General features: G+C 39.6%; 1 protein-coding gene across 4 annotated transcripts in view; it reads left to right on the forward strand.

Annotated features, from left to right (window-relative positions):
* PDE11A (phosphodiesterase 11A) overlaps positions 1–16,987 on the forward strand; it is a 403,729-nt gene that overhangs the window by 142,643 nt on the left and 244,099 nt on the right. For 2 of the 4 annotated variants that reach the window (XM_081579585.1, XM_081579584.1), the window contains exons 1-3: positions 1,021–1,579; positions 1,939–2,028; positions 8,652–8,792. Coding sequence is in view for 2 of the 4 variants with exons in the window: in XM_081579584.1 (XP_081435710.1) it covers positions 1,942–2,028; positions 8,652–8,792 (228 nt within the window). In the remaining 2 variants the exon portion in view is untranslated. Of the gene's footprint in view, positions 1–1,020; positions 1,580–1,938; positions 2,029–8,651; positions 8,793–16,416; positions 16,507–16,987 lie in introns of those variants that run through there. The other 2 variants (XM_081579583.1, XM_081579587.1) reach the window with 2 other exon arrangements.

The raw sequence follows: 16,987 nt of genomic DNA on the forward strand, positions 1-16,987 counted from the left end.
TATATCTCAGTAAAAGCAATCGGGGTGTCAGCATTAGCTTCTACAGCCTTATGAATTATTAATACTTTTAGTGACACACTGTCAGAGTTGAGGATGCCCAAGTAGCCAAAGCAAGATGTTAATAGGAAAGAAATAATAGGAATTGTGAAGTTCCCTTCATCTTTAGACCACCTCCAGCCCTCTACAAAAGCACCTCCCACTCCAAGTAGTTTCATTCTGGGTATCCCAGTGTTGCCAAAATCCTGGGCTCTGTTCTCTGGTACCAAACTGAAACACAGAGACAGAGTTTTGGGTGAAGTAGAAAAGAGTAGCTTTTATTGCTTTGCCAGGCAAAAGAGGCCACAGTAGGCTAGCGCCCTCAAGACTCTACCCTCCCTTGGGAAAAACAGGAAGGGGTCTTATAGTTCAGGAGGTGAAGGGAGTGCTGCAGATAAAAAGAAGGGCAGATGCAAGTTCGCATTCTTCTTTCCTGTTGGAAAGCCTTTACGTGGTCAAAGTCGGGGTCAGGAGGTCTTGGGAGGGTTCCGGCAGTCCTTGAGGCTATCGCATCTTGACTTTTTTTCTGGAATAAAGAATACTCACAAAAGAAGGGAGTGTTAGGGAGTGCTTCCTCAGAGAAGCAAACACCATGTGCATTGTTGAGCTCTGATTAGGAAGTAATTGTTTTCAAAATGTAATTAAGTAAGCAAGAGAAACATTTCTGAGAAAATGGCCGAGTGGGCTTAAAATAATAAGGTCTAGCATATTGGAGGCAACCTTAACCAATTTCTACTAACACGATGAGTGTCTCACACCTGCTCCTGGGTGGATCCTCCCTTGCTGTTTTCGTCCCTCACCCTCAGTGAGCTCTGCACTGCCCTCTTCTGGGCATGAAAGAGCTGCTCGGTTTTGCCACTGCTCTGTACCTCTTGATATGGCATCATAGAGGTGCGCATGCGTGCGCGCGCGCGCGCGTGCGTGCGTGCATGTGTGTGTGTGTGTGAGAGAGAGAGAGAGAGAGAGAGAGAGAGACTGACTGTCATATAAAACATGCCTACACGCCCTTTTCCCTCTACTACAGAGAAGTCCCAAAGCATTGTCTCTTGTCACAATGCCCTTCACTGTAAAGAGTTTAGGGAAATAATTCTTTTGGCTTTTACTTGGGACGTTTCCTCTCTCATTAGAATCAGAGATTCTGGAGATGAATTTGAGTGAGAGTGCCAGGAAGTACTGGAAATCACGAGATCTAGACCCCCTGTAATAAGAAAATTTTTGTTAGGATCAGGCCTGTGGCATGTGGCTATTTCTTCCCATAGGAAGACTGCTCACCTAAAGGATCCCCAGCCTCTCCTCAAACCAGCTTCTGCGGCACCAGCCCACTGATTTGCAGTCATGTCTAGTTATGTCAACAGAACAGTGGGTTGAATTTGAATTCTTCTGTGTGAGGCTCCTAGGCCCCCTGGCCCCTCGGTTCCTACCGGGCCCATCCTAACAGTCATACTCAAGTCTGAAGCTGGCAGGGTTCTAGGGTCAAGCTGAGATCCCTGCTACTGATACATAGGTACAAAGAAGTTAGCTTATATCCTGCCTACTTCCAAGTGTGAGTATGTGCATTGCCTTAAATTTTAAATATATCAGACTTTCCCCATTTACTCATTTTTCGTTGATCAAGGAAGGCATACAAAGATGCCTTTTATACACAGTTCCTGTATCATAGCCATCACTGTCTGTTTCTCATTTTATGTCTTCACAGATGTGACTGTCCCTAGTTAAAACCTAACTACAGTATAGTTAAATGTGAAGAATATTCTTTCTGAAGTTAAGATATTAGCATCAACAACACTATATTCAGCCTCTGTGGTTGAAAAAAAAGTATTAAAATCAGGCATATGAAGGAAATGTGGAATCTGGCTCCATATTTTTATGGTTTAATGTTCTTAACATTTTCTTTGCCCACAGGTCATGCAGATGTATCTCCCATTTTGTGGAATTGCCATATCTAATGCTCAGCTCTTTGCTGCCTCAAGGAAAGAATATGAAAGAAGCAGGGTGAGTAGAAAGAAGCATTGCTGACAACCCTCAGAGCTCTTTGTCTTTCAAGTGTCTGTGAGTCATTATGTCTTTTAAAAACAGCAGATGATCTTTGAATAGTACAGAAACATTTTTTTTAATCTGTATAATCCTTCAAGTCTGTGGTTGATGATCCCCTTTAAGCAATAAACCCAAATGTAAGTGGATGTAAATCCTCTGTTGTTGTGTGGGGGAAATAGCTTCTTTTAAAGGAAATTAATTTCACATCTATACTATAAGACAATAGATATATTCAAGTTTACTTACAGTTTTGAAACAATAACACAAATTAGTGATCTTTTTACAATTTAGTTCCTTTAAGAAGCAAGGTATGTTATAGATGATTTCACCCCAACTCACAAATTATGTTTGTGAATTGAAAGTTTTCCTGGAAGAGGATGATAATGCTGCAAACACAAGCTTATAGGATTATAAAGAAACATACATACAAGGATTACTGTCATATACCTTCACCAGTTGTAGAGCTAAACAGTAAAAAACAAAACAGAAGCAAAGACTGGTACTCAAAAAATTGCTAAACAATCAAGTAGAGGTTAAATATATTAAACTCACTCTATTTTTAAATATAGGGACATTACTGTCACAATTTAGAAATATATTTAACAAGAAGATGTTCAGAAAGGTTGAAAAACCCTCAGTTGATTGGTAATCAAATTGATTAAAAGTTTCATTTGCTAAGCATTATGATTTATGAATATTTCACAGGAAACAATTGACAACTAGAGCCATCTTCTTTAGTATAGCATACAACCCCTTTTCTCTGATTTGGATCCTGTTTTCATATTTAGCCCCATGTCTTACCATTCTCCTCCTTTCATTGGGCTCTCCAGCAGTATAGGCCCCAATTTCCAGAAAACAGTCTGTTTCACTTTCTCATTCTCTTAGAAATATTTCTCCCTCTGCTTTTAATGCCTCATGTCCACCTTTTTCTCCCACTGCTTTTGCCTTGCATTTCCCTGAAGACCCAGCTCAGTATTCCACTTAACCTTTCCTTCTTTGCTTATTATTTTATCTTATATTTACTGCCATTGTTTTATTGTGGACACTTATCACACTGTATAATATTTATCAGTGACCCTCCTCTCCAACTACATTTTGAATTCCTTAAGGAACACTTCATGCATTATGAATCTTTGCATCTTCATGTATTCATTTACTCACTCAACAAATACTTATTTTGTGGTCTTCTTCAGACACTGTCCATCCAAAGTCCCTGCCTTCATAGAACTTATCATTTAGATGAAACAATAGATAATAGACAAACAAGCAAATAAAAAATAATACAGTATCAAGTAGTGGTAAGTGCTATAAAAAAAAGAACAAAGTGAGATAATGGAATACAGACTGGTCGCTGAAGGATAGTTTAGGATGATGTTTATTGCAGAAGGTGATCAAGAAGGTCTCTATGAAGAGGTAATATTGAGCAGAGACCTAAATGAAATGAAGGAGCAAAGCCACACAAAGATCTAGGAAGAAGATTCCAAGCAGTGGAAATATCAGGTGCAAAGGCCCAGGGGTAGGAGAAGCTTTGGTCCATGTTTCTAAAGAGCAGACAGGAAAGACCTCAGATAGCCAAAACAATCTTAAGAAGAACAAAGCTGGGGGCATTACACTTCTTGATTTACAACTATTCTTCAAAGCTACAGTAATCAAAATAGTATTATACTGGTATTAAAAACAGACATACAGACCAATGGAATAGAATTAAGAGCCCCCAAATAAACCCATACATATAGAGTCAACATCTATTTGACTAGGGAGCCAAGAATACTCAATGGGGAAAAAGTAGTTTTTTTTCAATAAATGGCTTGGGAAAAGTGGATATTCACATGCAAAAGAATGAGAGAATGAGATTAGATTAGACCTCTATCTTACATCCCTTACAAAAATTAACTTGAAATAGATTAAAAGCTTAAACTTGAGACCTGAAACTGTAAAACTCCTGAGAGAAAATATGGATGAAAGCTCCAGTGATTCTGGGGGGAGTCTGATATAAAAGCTCAAGCAACAAAAGTGAAAATAAACAAGTGAGACTACCTCAAACAAAAAACCTTTTTCACAGCAAAAGAAACAATCAAAAAAAGAAGAAGTAAACTATGGAATGGGAGAAAATATTTGCAAATCATCTGTATTGATAAGGGGTTAATCTCCAAAATATATAAGGAACTCACACAACCCAATAGCAAACAAAACAAAACAAAACCAAAAAAAACCCTGAATCATCCAATTAAAAAATAGAGGATTTGAAAAAACACTTTTCCAAAGAAGACATACAAATGGCCAATAGACACATGAAAAGATGCTCGACATCATCAGGGAAATGCAAATTAAAACTATAATGAGATATCACCTCCTACCTCTTAGAATGGTGGTTATCAAAAAGATAAGAGATAACAAGTGTTGGTAAGGATGTGGAGAAAAGGGAACCCTTTGTACACTGTTGATGGGAATATAAATTGGTGCAGCTACTATGGAAAACAATATGGAGGTTCCTCAAAAAATTAAAAATAGAACTACCATATGATCCAGCAGCTTCACTTCCGAGTATATAGCCAAAGGAAATTAAATTGCTAGCTCAAAAACATATCTGCACTCCCATGTTCACTGCAATACTATTTACAAGAGCCAAGATATGGAAACAACCTAAGTGTCCATTAATAGATGAATGGATAAAGAAATTGTGATACACACATACACACACACAATGGAGCATTATATAGCCATAAGGCAGAAGAAAATCCTGCCATTTGTGACAACATGGATGAAACTTGAGGGCACTGTGTTAAGTGAAATAAGTTCATTCAGTTCACTTCAGTCACTCAGTCGTGTCCGACTATTTGTGACCCCACAAATCGCAGCATGCCAGGCCTCTCTGTCCATCACCAACTCCCGGAGTTCACCCAAACTCATGTCCATTGAGTCGGTGATGCCATCCAACCATCGCATCCTCTGTCATCCCTTTCTCCTCCTGCCCTCAATCTTTCCCAGAATCGGAGTCTTTTCAAATGAGTCAGCTCTTCACATCAGGGGGCCAAAATATTGGAGTTTCAGCTTCAACATCAGTCCTTTCAATGAACACCCAGGACTCATCTCCTTTAGGATGGACTGGTTGGATCTCTTTGCAGTCCAAGGGACTCTCAAGAGTCTTCTCTAGCACCACAGTACAAAAGCATCAATTCTTCTGCACTCAGCTTTCTTTATAGCCCAAGTCTCACATCCATACATGACTACTGGAAAAACCATAGTCTTGACTAGAAGGACCTTTGTTGACAAAGTAATGTCTCTGCTTTTTAATATGATGTCTAGGTTGGTCATAACTTTCCTTCCAAAGAGTAAGCGTCTTTTAATTTCATGGCTACAAGCACCATCTGCAGTGATTTTGGAGCCCCCAAAAATAAAGTTTGTCACAGTTTCCACTATTTCCCCATCTATTTGCCTTGAAGTGATGGGACCAGATGCCAAGATCTTAGTTTTCTGAATGTTGAGCTTTAAGCCAACTCTTTCACTCTCCTCTTTCACTTTCATCAAGAGGCTCTTTAGTTCCTCTTCACTTTCTGCCATTAAGCTGGTGTCATCTGCATATCTGAGGTTATTGATATTTCTTCCAGAAATCTTGATTCCAGCTTGTGCTTTTTCCAGCCCAGCGTTTCTCATGATGTACTCTGCATATAAGTTAAATAAGCAGGGTGACAATATACAGCCTTGACGTGCTCCTTTTCCTATTTGGAACCAGTCTGTTGTTCCATGTCCAGTTCTAACTGTTGCTTCTTGACCTGCATACAGATTTCTCAGTAGGCAGGTCAGGTGGTCTGATATTCCCATCTCTTGAAGAATTTTCCATAGTTTATTGTGATCCATGCAGTCAAAGGCTTTGGCATAGTCAATAAAGCAGAAATAGATGTTTTTCTGGAACTCTATTGCTTTTTCGATGATTCAGCCTGTATTATTTCACATATATATTGGATCTATGAAAGCAGAACTCAAAGAAGCAGAGTGTAGTATGGTGGTTTCCAGGAGCTGGAGTGTCCAGGAAAAAGAGAGATGTTGGTCAAAGTATACAGACTTCTAGTTATAAGATGAGTAAGTTCTGGAGATCTAGTGTTCTGTGTGATGACTATAGTTAATGATACTGCATTATGCACTTGAACATTGCTGAGAAAATAAATCTTAATGTTCTTACCACAAAAAAAGTGTAATTATGTAAGGTGATGGATGTGTTAACTAACCTTAGTGTAGTAATCATTTTGCAATATATAGGTGTATTAAATCATCATGTTGTACACCTTAAACTCACACAAAGTTTTATGTCAATTATATCTCAATAAAGCTGGGGGTGGGGAGAAATAATGTAGCTGGACAGTGAGAAGTGAGAGATTCTCCAGAAAATTTAGCAGTGAATATACAAGGCCTACTGATATGGGAAATGAATGAAAACGACTTTAGGTTTGTACAGGTGCCAAGCAAACAGTTGGATACGGGAGTTACAGTTTTGGAGAGATGTGAAGACTCGAGATTAATATTTGGGAACCATTAGCATATAAATGGTATTTAAAACTAGGGTACAGGTGGGAAAAATATATGGATAAGAGAAGGGAAAAGGTCCAAGGATGAGTCCAGGAGCAAAAGAAGGCCTGAAGAAGAAGGAGCTGGGGACATGCAAGTGACATCGAGAAATAGGGAGTGTTCAACTATGTGCAAAGCTTCCATGTCTGTCGAATTGTGTGTCATCCTAGATTTTCTTCTCTTTTTTTTCTCCTATTTTGGAGCCAGTCTGCATTGTTATTTGTGAAACTTTTATCACTTGTTAGTAAAGCAGCAATTTTTAATTAGAAACAATAAAATTACTATAATGCGATTTGTCAGTACAAAACTCAAGGCACAATTAGTTTTTCCTCAGAGATAAATGTTCCTGTATATGGGTCCCAGAGGCCCCGTCCATGCAGTCACAACAAATTGAAAAGTTAAATAATTGTTCAGTTAATATGATCCATCTGAATAACTAGTCTGGATGATTAAGGAAATAATGTCTCCTCCCTTAATAACAGAGGATTTTGTTAGTAATTATGCAGACAGTTGCCTCATTTTTAATATTATATTTGCACATGAAATTACCACACATTGACCTCTTACAGTGATTTGCTGTCCAAATGCCAAACAGACGGAATACACTTAAAACTTTTTTCAACTCGTAGTGTTTCTCTTTGCTTTGGAATCATAGAGCAATGCATAGCCCTTAGCCACAGTCACAAGCTCTCTTTAGAGAAAACGCTGTCCGAGATTTTGGGTCCGCTTTGAGATGCTCAGGGAAGTAGACTCATTTCATGGATCCCTTAACTCATTCAAATACTTTTCTACCTGAATAGACTCAGAGAAGAAATTCTCACATTTCGAATGGTGTCAGGACAAATCAAATTCATTACCAAAGTTGAAAATTAGTCAACACCATCTATCAGAATAGATGTGAATTTGAAAACCCATGAAATCCTTTTGTGACAGGTCAAACTGGAGACATCATATTAAATTCTATTGAATAAAGCATCCTCTGGCCAATTCACTGGCTGTGTAATTTTCTGATTGCGCTCTGACAAAGGCCAAATATCTACTACCCACTGTTCTTCAGTCTCTGGACGTATCCATGTAATTAAAAATTCTAAATAAATATTAGTCAGTGTGTAAATTGCAAGCTAGCTTAGCTGGATAAAATGACATGTTATCACAATTTCAGTTTTAAATGAGTATACAGTTTTCAAGTTAGAATTTAAGTTTTTTCTTTAATTTTTATGCTTTTTTATTTTATTATTTTAATAGATTTTTAATGATGTTTTCTTTTTGAGATGTATAATGGCATTTAAATGTACTCCTGGACAAATTTCTTGTGTAGAGGGATTAACAGGGGTTATATATATATATTTTTTTGAAGGCTTTGAAACTTAACTAATATCCACTACTATAATTAAGAGTTCTGTGAGAGATATATATTAGTGAAAATAAGTCTTGAGTTTGACCATGAAGCTATTTCTTCCAGATGGTGAGGAAGAGATGCTTTGTAATTTTCTGAAATAAATGTGCCTTGGAGAGAATCAAGTATTTGGTATTCATAAAATGTTTATTATTAAATCCAGTCATGTTTTCTAAAACATTTAAAAATCAACCCAGTTGATTTTTAAACATTGTTGAAAAACTACTGTAGGAGCAGAAAAGCCTGTCAGTAATAATTATATGAGATCATGTAGTCATTAACTGTATGGAATATAGTCATATAGATATATGAGGAATTTATGTGGGATTATATGGACTGGTGGGCTACTGTCTATGGGATCATAAAGAATTGGACACGACTGAGCGACTGAGCACACACACACACACATATGGACTGGCACTATTCTCAAGCTATATTTTATGATTCAAAACTGTGTTATGAAATGAAACGATGGAAATATGTCAAAACAACCATAAACACTTTAAAATTAAGCCACACAAAAATATTTATATTTTTATAGCAAAGACTAAATGGAATTTTGAGAGACAAATTTTAATTCAGTCCCTTAGCCACCTAAATACATCCATTTTCTCTTTCCTAGGCTTTGCTAGAGGTGGTTAATGACCTCTTTGAAGAACAGACCGACCTGGAGAAAATTGTCAAGAAAATAATGCATCGGGCCCAAACACTGTTGAAATGTGAACGCTGTTCTGTTTTACTCCTGGAGGACATCGAATCACCAGTAAGTCATCTTTTATCTGTCATCTGTGTTAAGGAAGTAAAGTTTAGTTTAGTTGTAACTAAGTTTGTGAAATCGCGACTTGAACCACTCTTTTGTGACTCTTCTAACACGAGGTGACTTTTTATAGAAGTAAAGTTTTTTATTTCCTGTATGTGTTTTTTCAGTCTTGATCTGCTGTCATCTGAGAAACTCTGATGACCTTGAGATCTAGCAGAGCTCTGTGTACACAGATGAGGCAGCTGAGGGATGGGAAAGGGAAAGTGAAAGTCGCTCAGTACTGTCTGACTCTTTGTGATCCCGTGGACTCTACAGTCCATGAAATTCTCCAGGCCAGAATACTGGAGTGGGTAGCCTTTCCCTTCTCCAGGGGATCTTCCCAACCCAGGGATGGAACCCAGGTCTCCCGCATTGCAGGCGGATTCTTTACCAGCTGAGCCACCAGGGGAAGCCCAGGGGATGGAAGGGGTTGCCCAAACTCACACAACTGAAGAGAAGAGAAGCTGGGCTGCCAGCTTCCCATTGTACCCACACAGCAAGGGAAGGCCCTCAGCACGTGTGAGCATGGATTGCAGTCCTCACAATACTCCACAGCCCTCTTCTGGGGGTGGGGGTGGGGGAGTGGGGAAGCAGTGCTCTTTGTGCTTGCGCTCAGTGGGGTCACCCCAGCCTCAGTGGGGCGGCACTCTCCAGCAGAGGTTTGTTCCGCTGCTTCCCACGTTTCCACCTTCTTCTGCTGCTGCTTCGGGCCTGTGGACACTAGCTCAGTGCGCGCCAGTCAGGAGGCGGAGGCTCCTTCCCTCCTCACGCAGGGGCTACTTACTCTCACTTCAGGGGCAAGCAGCCCCCGGCCTCGGCCGGGGCCTGCCTTATCTTGGCTTTCAGGGTCTTTTAAGTCCTCTGGCTCTTTGTGGGAAGTCTGCTGGGTACGTACACAGCAATACTGAAAATAATGACCATCATCCATCTAACTTCTTGAAAGCTAAATGTCTACACCCTCAGCAGCAGTTTAATATCTTTGCCGTGAACTCTCTTCAAAGACTAGGAACTGTCTAGCAATTAAGTGCTGTTTTAATACCCCAGAGAATGATGTTTTACTGTAGTTACTTAGAAAGGTTATTGTCTTTGCCTTTAGGTTTGATTTCCTCAAAAAATAAGAACCTTGGGTAAATTTTGGAGATTTAATAATAAATATTGTAAAACAAAATATTTTAAGTTTTAAAAAAAAATTTCATTGATATATAGTTGATTTACAATGTTGTGTTAGTTTCAGGTGTTCAGCAAAGTGATTCAGTTATATATATCCTTTTTGGAATTCTTTTCCATTATAGGTTATTACAAGATATTGAGTATAGTTCCCCATGCTATACTGTAGGATGTTGTTGGTTATCTATTTAGCATTAAGCTTTCAAAAATCTATATACGTTTAAAATGTTTAGGAGTATTTCCCCATATCTCAGCAGTTCAGTTCAGTTCAGTTGCTCAGTCGTGTCTGATTCTTTGCCACCCCATGGACTGCAGCACGCCAGGCTTCCCTGTCCATCACCAACTCCTGCAGTTTACCCAAACTCATGTCCATTGAGTCGGTGATGCCATCCAACCATCTCATCCTCTGTCGTCCCCTTCTCCTCCCGCCTTCAATCTTTCCCAGCATCAGGGTCTTTTCAAATGAGTCAGCTCTTTGCATCAGGTGGCCAAAGGATTGGATCTCCTGATCTCCTTTAGGATGGACTGGTTGGATCTCCTTGCAGTCCAAGGGACTCTCAAGAGTCTTCTCTAACACTACAGTTCAAAAGCATCAATTCTTCTGCACTCAGCTTTCTTTGTAATCCAACTCTAGAGTTTGGAGTTATTTCCACTCAGCAAATGTGGTTTAAACAAACAATAGCTTTGCAATTATCCTGTGGTTGTGTAAAAATCAGTAGATCCTGGGTTTCCCAGATGGCGCTAGTGGTAAAGAACCTGTCTGCCAATGTAGGAGACATAAAAACACAGGTTTGAACCCTGAGTCGGGAACATGCCCTGGAGGAGGACATTGCAACCCACTCCAGTATTCTTGCCTGGAGAATCCCATGGACAGAGGAGCCTGGTAAGCTATAGTCCATAGGGTCTCAAAGAGTCAGACACAACTGAAGTGACTTAGCACACATAGCACCATAGATCTTTGGGAGAACACAAATACACACACACACACACCCATAGCCCGTATATATGAAGTGCTTCTGGAGGCTTCATGAAGCATTTTGGCTCATTTAATACTTACTGCATCCTTATGAAGTAAGTAGTATTATCATCCTCATTTATTGATGAGGAATTCAGGCTCCAAGAGTTGACTGACCTGCAAGAGTATTCCCCACCACCTGACTTGGAAGCCTCTGAAAGGAGTGGCAAGAGGTGGGATGCTAGTGGCTGCTTGGCTGGCTATGGGCTCTCCTTGAGCAAAGGCAGGAAGGGGAAACTGTTGGGGCTTGTTTCCAGGGTTTGCGAGCCACTCTCAGATCCCCATGAGAGCAGGTGGCTGGGCAGCCAGGTGGAATCTGAACAAGGACAGATTCACTGTTTGCTTGGTCAGTTAGAACAGACATGGAAGTGATTTAAACCAGCTTAGGGTGATCATTTTTTGCAAATCTTCTAACACGGACTAACTTTTACCCTGTAGTCTTGCTCTTTGGCAAGTGAGATGAAAAAGAACAGATGACAGAAGATAATATGGAAGGTGGGGGCAGAGCTGGAGAGGATAACAGTGAGAGTAAGAACTTCAGGATATAAAGTAGGGAGGGGGGTCAGAAACCACTCCTTAGACTAGATGGCATGTGTGTGTGTTCAGTCGCTCAGTCATGTCTGACTCTTTGTGACCCTTTGGACTATAGCCCATCAGATTTCTCTGTTTAAGGGACTTTTTGGGCAAGAATACTGGAGTTGGTTGACATTTCCTTCTCCAGGGGATCTTCCCAACCCAGAGATCGAAACTTTGTCTCCTGTGTCTCCTGCATTGCAGGTGAATTCTTTATCTGCTAAGCCAATGGAGAAGCCAGACTAGATGGTAACATGCGGTAAAGGTGTTGGTGTAGTTGTGAAGGTTAAAAAGACCTTTTCCTTATCACAGCTGAACATTCTAAAATTTTCTGGAATGGTGGAGTTAGGGCAGAAAATCTGGGGCCAGTCTATCATTTTTTCTCTTTGCCCATCCCCTCCCTCTCAGAGTGAGAATGAACTCCTTCAATCCAGAGGGACAAGGTCAGGGGTAAAAGTGAACTCTGTGCAAAAAGAGGAGACCCATCTGTTTGGTACCACTTGAGAAGCTATAAAGAATTTTTATCAAGGTTGCTAGGAGGGGGAGCTGAGTGCGGGGGCGGGGCGGCAGTGGGGGCTGGCTTATATATGTGGCATCACCACGCAGAAAAGTCGTAATGCCCTGCCTTCCTTCAACATGCTTCTCACCAAAAGTTTCTTGAAACTTCAGACTTAAAGGGACTGATCGCTGTTCTGTGCACTACCCTGATTGTCAGGTAGAAAGGATGGGAAGGAAACCATATACAGTCACACCATGTATGAGAAGAGAAGCCAACTGAACAGGACACCAGGCAGCAAAAGCTATTGCTGGCACAGAGGTTTCAACCAACAGAAAATCCTGCCGAGATGAAGTTCTCTGGCTGAGACTTCCTCACCTCAGAATGGATGGATTGATAGTAAATTTTTTAGGCTTTGCAAGTCACATGATCTCTCTTGCAGCTACTCATGGTAGCATGAAAGCAGTCTCAGTATGGATGTGTTCCAATAAAGCATCATTTATGAAAGTAGGTGGTGGGCCAGATTTGGCTGAAGGCAGTAGTTTTCAGATCTCCATCCTAGATAATCCTTGGGTGGCCTTTACTTTCTTATGACACTGAAAAATGAGGTGCCCACTTTTTTGTCTTGTTTCTGTGAAGTCAATATAAATTTCAGATGGATCAAAGATTTGTGTAAAAAAAGAACTTAAAAATACTGGTGAGTATTGTTTTATAGTCATTCGGTGGGGAAAGGTTTTCTAAAACATTCACACAATTCCTTAGAGAATATAAGCACATTAAAACACTTCTATGATTTTACAGCCATCGAACTGGTAAAGATTTAAGAGAATTATAACAGCAAGTATGAATGTGGGTATGAGAAAATGGACATTCTTATTACTGATGATGAGATTTTAAATTGGGGTAGCCTTTATGGATATAAGCTTGGTAATATATGTTTCAGTTTTAAAAGAGCATAGCCTTTGCATTCAGCAATTTCTCCTCTTAAAATTTAGCATAGTGAAAGAGATGGAGAAGAGTAAGAGAGCAAAAGAAGCATATAAGAAGTTTTACTGCAGTATTTATAGTTGTAAAAATATAAATCAAATAGCAACAGAAGTTTTATATAATGAAATGCTATATATTCTTTAAAATAATGATGTTTATATATATAGGAATAATATCTTTGATATATTTTAAAGTAAGTAATAAAGGAGAAAAAACAAATATATAAAAGGAAGTGATTTTTATCAAAATATGGGTACATAAATGAGATCATATTTTCACAATTATTAAATTGATGGCGTCTAAATTTTCTCCCTTTGAGTTATGTTATCTTGCATCTTATCCTCTCAAGCAGAGTTAGAATTTATCATCTCATGGAAAAAGGGGGCAGGTACTGGAGCTTGCAGTAAGAGAGTGAACTTGAAAGTCAGGGTGTCACGAGAGAGGATCTGCCAAATGGATTTTTATTACCTTCTGCCAGTTAAGAACCAACTTAAAAACACCAAGGACAAGAAATAAAACTATAATTCATAAAAGAAAAAGCATTAACAACTCTGTACTCCAATCATCACCCCACCCATGGCTCACATAACATAGTGAAAATTGGCTGGGGTACAGTAGAAAGCTGAGTGAGGTTGCCTGCATCCAGCCATCTTGGACAGAGTACAATGTTCATCACAACAAGGTGTGCATAGCATACCTGCTTGGGGCAGTGTGTATGGGTGCCTGGGCAGGCTCAGGAATGTTTCTTGAGTCCTCCTTGCTGCCATAGAGTGGCAGAAGAGGTGGGGTGGAACAAGAAAATTTCAGACAAGCTGTCTTGGAAACAAAGCTGTCAGGAGAGTTGACAATGTGAGTGGCGAGTCACCCTGCAGCTGCTAATCTTGGTCTCCTGAAGAGAATTTAAGGCTTTCATCACACAAAAATATCTATGTCATATAGAACTTCATAGTAAGCAAGGGCGGCCTCTGCTAGGCAGGAGCTGCCTGGAAGAGTGTGTTGTTGAAAAAGCACTCAAAGACAATAGACCAAAATTCAAGTGCTCTGATATCACCCCTTCTCAATTATTTACTTAAAGATGTGGCATGTGTGGGTGCTCAGTGTCCAACTCTTTGCGACCCCATGGACTGTAACCCACCAGGCTCCTCTGTCCATGGGGTTTTCCAGGCAAGGATACTGGAGTAAATTGCCATTTCTGTCTCCATGGAATCTTCCCGACCCAGGGACAGAACCTGCATCTCCTGCATTGGCAGGTGGATTCTTTATCACTGTATCAGCCAAAACAAAAAGCCAACAGCCTGGAGCTTATGCAAAGATATCAAAAGAAAAAAAGGAGGAAAGGAATGTAAAAACAAACACCAGATGAGAAACACACACCAGAAAAATTGCTAACAATTCTCCATGAAATGAAATTCAAGATGGTGTGATCTCTCAGGGGAAAAAAGTGTTCAAAGAAGAGATACAAGGACTCAAGGAATAAAAGATAAACAGTAAATAGATAAGAAAACTGAGTTGGCAGAGCTTAGAAAAAAATAGAAGAAAATATGTAACCATACAGAATTGAACATCACATTAAAAACAGAAGAAAAGAAGAAAAGAATTTCTAACATATTTTCAGAGGCATGGAGGATAAAATTAGAAATGAAATGGAAAATAATACAGTATAAAAAGATAAGATAGAATGATAAATATGGAGTAAAAAGAAAGTCCAAAATAAGCATAACTGGTATCTCTGAAAGAGAACATAAGAAATGAGACAGGAACAAAAAAAGAAACCTGTATGCAGTTAGAACTGGACATGGAACAATGGACTGGTTCAAAATTGAAAAAGGAGTACGTCAAGGCTGTGTATTGTCACCCTGCTTATTTAATTTATATGCAGAATACATCATGAGAAATGCTGGGCTGGATGAAGCGCAGACTGGAATCAAGATTGCTGGGAGAGATATTAATAACTTCAGATATGCAGATGACACCACCCTAATGGCAGAAAGCGAAAAGGAACTAAAGAGCCTCTTGATGAAGGTAAAAGAGGAGAGTGAAAAAGCTGGCTTAAAACTCAACATTCAAAAAGATAAGATAATGGCATCCAGTCTCATCACTTCATGGCAAATAGATGGGAAAAAAATGGAAACAGTGACATTATTTTGGGGGGGGGGTTCCAAAATCACTGCTAATGGTGACTGCAGTCATGAAATTAAGACACTTGCTCCTTGGAAGAAAAGCTATGACAAATCTAAACAGCATATTAAAAAGCAGAGACATTACTTTGCTGACAAAGAAGATCTATACAGTCAAAGCGATGGTCTTTCTGGTAGTCATGTACAGATGTGAGAGTTGGACCATAAAGAAGACTGAGCACCAAAGAAGTGATGCTTTCGAACTGTGGTGCTGGAGAAGACTCGAGAATTCCTTGGACAGCAAGGAGATCAAACCAGTCAATCCTAAAGGAAATCAACCCTTGAATACTCATTGAAAGGACTGAAGCTGAAGCGCCAATACTTTGGCCACCTGATGTGAAGAGCTGACTCAATGGAAAAGACCCTGATGCTGGTTAAGATTGAAGGCAAGGAGGAGAAGGGGACGACAGAGAATGAGATGGTTGGATGGCATCATTGACTCAATGGATATGAGTTCAAACAAACTCCAGGAGACAGTGAAGGACAGGGAAGCCTGGCGTGAGGCAGTCCATGGGGTCACAAAGAGTCAGACATGACTGAGTGATTGAACAACAATAGTAAAAATAAGACATTTTATTGAAATGAAAGCAAACTTGAATTTACAGACTGAAAGAACACATCATTTCAGGAAAGCTGATGCTTACTGCTTAGTATTGAAACACATCCAGTGCTTATGGTCTTCAAGGATAATGAAAAAATTCTGTGGGCATCTAGACAACATCAAGTTACCTACTGAAGGGAAGTTCATTCTGATGTTAGTCTTCCTGGTAGCACTCTCCAGTGCAAGGACACAGTATAGGAACAGATACCAAGTCCTCAGGGAAAGAAAATATGACTCTTTAATTTAAATCCCAGCCAAATTCATATTCAATTACATAAACCACAGATAGACATTTTAAATATGCAAAGGAGAGTGTGGGAAACTTAGTTCCAAGAAGCCCTTCCTGAAAAATATGACAAGTTGAAATCAAGCCAAGCAAGCATGGAGAGGACATAAGTCTAGAATTGAGTACTGAATACATAGAGCTAAGGCTAAAAAGTGTGGGTGTATATTGTACTTACAGAGGAACGTTGTACTTGGAAAATAGATCTTTTTTACATTGAGTGGTATCTAGCCTGCTGTTTGTCTGGGGAGAGATGATACCTCATTGCTCAATGTTCCTGGTAAACACAATCCTGAGAAATGAACCAGACGGAAAGCAGAATCTTACGGTCTTGGGGTACACAGCCAAGACTGCACTCAGTGCCTGCCTCTTCCAACAGGTATCTTAGTTGCATAGACTATTTTAATTTTAATGTGTCAAATTTATCAGTCTTCCTTTTTCATTTGTGACTTACAGGTTTTGTTTCTTAAAATTCTTTATCTACCTCCATGCTATAATGACATTCTCTTTAATCGATCTGATATTTATGGGCTTTTATGTCCATCTAGAATTTATTTTTGTGTATAGTGTAAAGCTGTATATGTATAACCAGTTGTCTCAGAACCATCCCCCCTTTTGTATTATATTAGTTCAGTTCAGTTCAGTCGCTCAGTCGTGTCCGACTCTTTGCGACCCCATGAACCGCAGCACACCAGGCCTCCCTGTCCATCACCAACTCCCCGATCAGGTTTCCGTATATAACTGTGTTTCTGAGCTCACTATTTTGTCTCACTGCTCTGTTTGTCTATTTCTGCACCAGTATCACACTTTCTCAGTTTCTATAATTTTATAACCCTCTTTGATATTTGATAGGAAAAGTC

The sequence above is a fragment of the Giraffa tippelskirchi genome, chromosome 3, assembly GCF_054371585.1.
Source record: "Giraffa tippelskirchi isolate mGirTip1 chromosome 3, T2T-mGirTip1v1.2.pri, whole genome shotgun sequence".
Lineage (NCBI taxonomy): Eukaryota > Metazoa > Chordata > Mammalia > Artiodactyla > Giraffidae > Giraffa > Giraffa tippelskirchi.